Raw genomic sequence first — 2,541 nt, 5'->3', positions numbered from 1 at the left:
AGAATCCAACGTGAACTGAATGAATGGCGAGAGACGGCGACCCGTTGGGGAATTAGTGCTCTACGGCTAAAGGGGGCCGCATTAGTTTTCCACTCGGAAAAATACATACAAACGTGCAAATAGCTTTACATATTTCTTCATAACATGATTAAATGATGTTTCAAGTCCTAAAAGATAGTCCCATAAAGATAGTTTCTTTAGCTAGCTACTTTCTTCATTTGGCTGATTTTAGGCATTAACTTAAGTTTAATCGTGTGAATTACAATTTTTGTTGATATATTGAATTCAGCCTAAACCATATTTCATAACAATGAACATGATCATTACGAATTCTTTAAATATATAAGTTTAAACCTAAAGAAGTTTTTTAATTGTAATAATAATACTGCTATATACTTTATTAGAGTCCACATAAAACAGGTTTGTTTCTGGTTATTATTTTCATTTACAGATAAAGCATTTATTTTATAAAAATTGATAAAAAATCCTTCTTAAAGTAAATATTATTTCGTTAAAAAATGTTTAATAGTAAATTTTAAAACAATGGGTTTAACAAAAAATATTAAAATAAATTATATTGGGAAAGTAGTGAATACCAGAATCACTTATTCATTCTGAGGTTCTCTCTATTAGTAAATATATATTAATTAACAAATCATCATTCATAATCATTATTAAATCACGATCCCCAAATGAAAGCATATCTTCCCTGATTTCTCGAAGTGCAGAGAGCGCGAAGAGCAGAGGTCGTAAATACATTAGTTTAAGTGAAACTGTGGGACAGAGCAAGATTTGTTCACTAGCAGCGTGTTTTGAGTTTCCGCTTTTCCCGAATTTCCCCCCTTTTTCTTATGATTTTTACCGGCGAGGCGCCAACACTGCAATTTCTGCTCTCATCTTACGCTTCGCTGAGCCGCTGAGAATACTCAGAGAAAAGAGAGAAAGAAGAGAGTCGAAGAATGAGGTGACAGCATGTGAGTCTAAGGTGCAAAGAGCGCCACATTCTACATTCTACAACTGCCATCGAACTTGTAGAATTACAATCAAACTAATCTACATGATTAATTGGAAGCGGTTTAGTTTGTCATTGTGAACAGAAACATCTAGGTTATCAGCTACATACGATTGACAGTAGACTAAACAGCTGAAATGGTATGATATGAAGTCTGTGGAGTCTCACTCATATAATTCTAGTTGATGGTGATCATGTTTATACCCGTTACCCGAGTAAAAGGGTATGCTAGATTCGTTGAAAAGTATGTAACAGGCAGGAAGCGTAGTAAAGTATATATAAAGTATATATATTCTTGATCAGGATCAATAGCCGAGTCGATCTGGCCATGTCCGTCTGTCCATCCGTCTGTCCGTCCGTCTGTCCGTCCGTATGAACGCTGAGATCTCAGGAACTACAAAAGCTAGAAAGTTGAGATTAAGCATACAGACTCCAGAGACATATTTAGCTGGCGAGATGAAAGAAAGTTGAATCGAATCGATTTCTTCAATAGCCCATTTCTTTAATAGTTCTTTTAATAAAATCAGCATAGTATCGCACACTCATGTACACGTCCGGCTTTTGGTTGTTGCCGCACTTGAAAGTCCACGTGTTGACGCCACAAACTTGCCGCCCCAACAGAAGAGGTCCGCCGGAGTCGCCGAAGCAGAGAGTCTGGTGGTTGTAGGCACCGGCACAGAGAACATTGGGTGGCATCTTGCGACCTAGCTGCTTCTCGCAAGCCAATTTGCTTACATAACCCACTGTCATCGAGCGGAAAGATTTCCTTTTGAGCTCATCCCAGATGCCGCCTTCGAATCCCCAACCGGCTGCAATGAGTTTATCCTTTGGACGCAGCAGCGATCGACAGATCTGGGCATAGCCAACGTTCTGGTTCTTCAGGGGATACTTGATCTTGGCCACCGCGATATCCGCGATGAATCTCTCTTTCGCAAAGTTCGGATGAATTCGCAACTTTATAAGTTTGTTCCTCTTAACGTGGGTGTCGTGCCGTCTAAACTCATCCGACATTCCACCGATCACGTGGAAGTCAGACTGCCTCGCGTCCTCGAAACAATGGGCTGCCGAAAGGATGTGTCGCGATGTGAGTAGTGTTGCAGTGCAGACGAGTTTTCTCTTGTTGAAGAGCTGAATGCCCACTCCTCCAAGCGATTGTACAGTCGTTAGTATGCCATTATAGATCCTGGGCTGGATCCTGGCAGGCTGGTGGCCTTTATGTCGAGCTTCTGTTCTGACGGAGATTAGAATAATCAGCAGCCGAACGAGCGCCCAACCTGATGCCATGGTTTTTCAAGAGAAAATGATGGGCTTACATTCTCAAAACAGTTTGTTTGAATAGCTTGAAATCGATTCGTTCCTTGGGAAAAAGCATACAGTGACTAACAAAAATATTCTGTATTTTTTAAGGTAAATCGCAATATGTTTATTTAAGATCTAAATACTAAGAAATTAAATAAGGAATGCTTAACATTTGATTTCTCGCTTAAAATTATTAATTAATGCATTCTGAATACTTTAAAATAATATAA

The 2,541-nt window shown here is 39.1% G+C and overlaps 1 protein-coding gene across 1 annotated transcript; it reads right to left on the bottom strand.

The window, feature by feature from the left end:
- Positions 1–1,493: 1,493 nt before the first annotated feature.
- Positions 1,494–2,296, bottom strand: LOC122621512 (seminase). Its single transcript, XM_043799381.1, has one exon. The coding sequence runs from the start codon at positions 2,294–2,296 to the stop codon at positions 1,499–1,501; it is 798 nt and encodes a 265-aa protein (XP_043655316.1). The 3' UTR covers positions 1,494–1,498.
- Positions 2,297–2,541: the final 245 nt, after the last annotated feature.

This window comes from Drosophila teissieri, chromosome 3R (genome assembly GCF_016746235.2).
Source record: "Drosophila teissieri strain GT53w chromosome 3R, Prin_Dtei_1.1, whole genome shotgun sequence".
Taxonomy (NCBI): domain Eukaryota; kingdom Metazoa; phylum Arthropoda; class Insecta; order Diptera; family Drosophilidae; genus Drosophila; species Drosophila teissieri.
The sequence above is the reverse complement of the archived record's forward strand: the minus strand, read 5'-3'. Positions and strand labels throughout refer to the sequence as shown.

Coding starts and splice junctions, on each gene's coding strand:
- LOC122621512 (XM_043799381.1), bottom strand. CDS start 2,296: ATGGCATCAGGTTGGGCGCTCGTTCGGCTGCTGATTATTCTAATCTCC.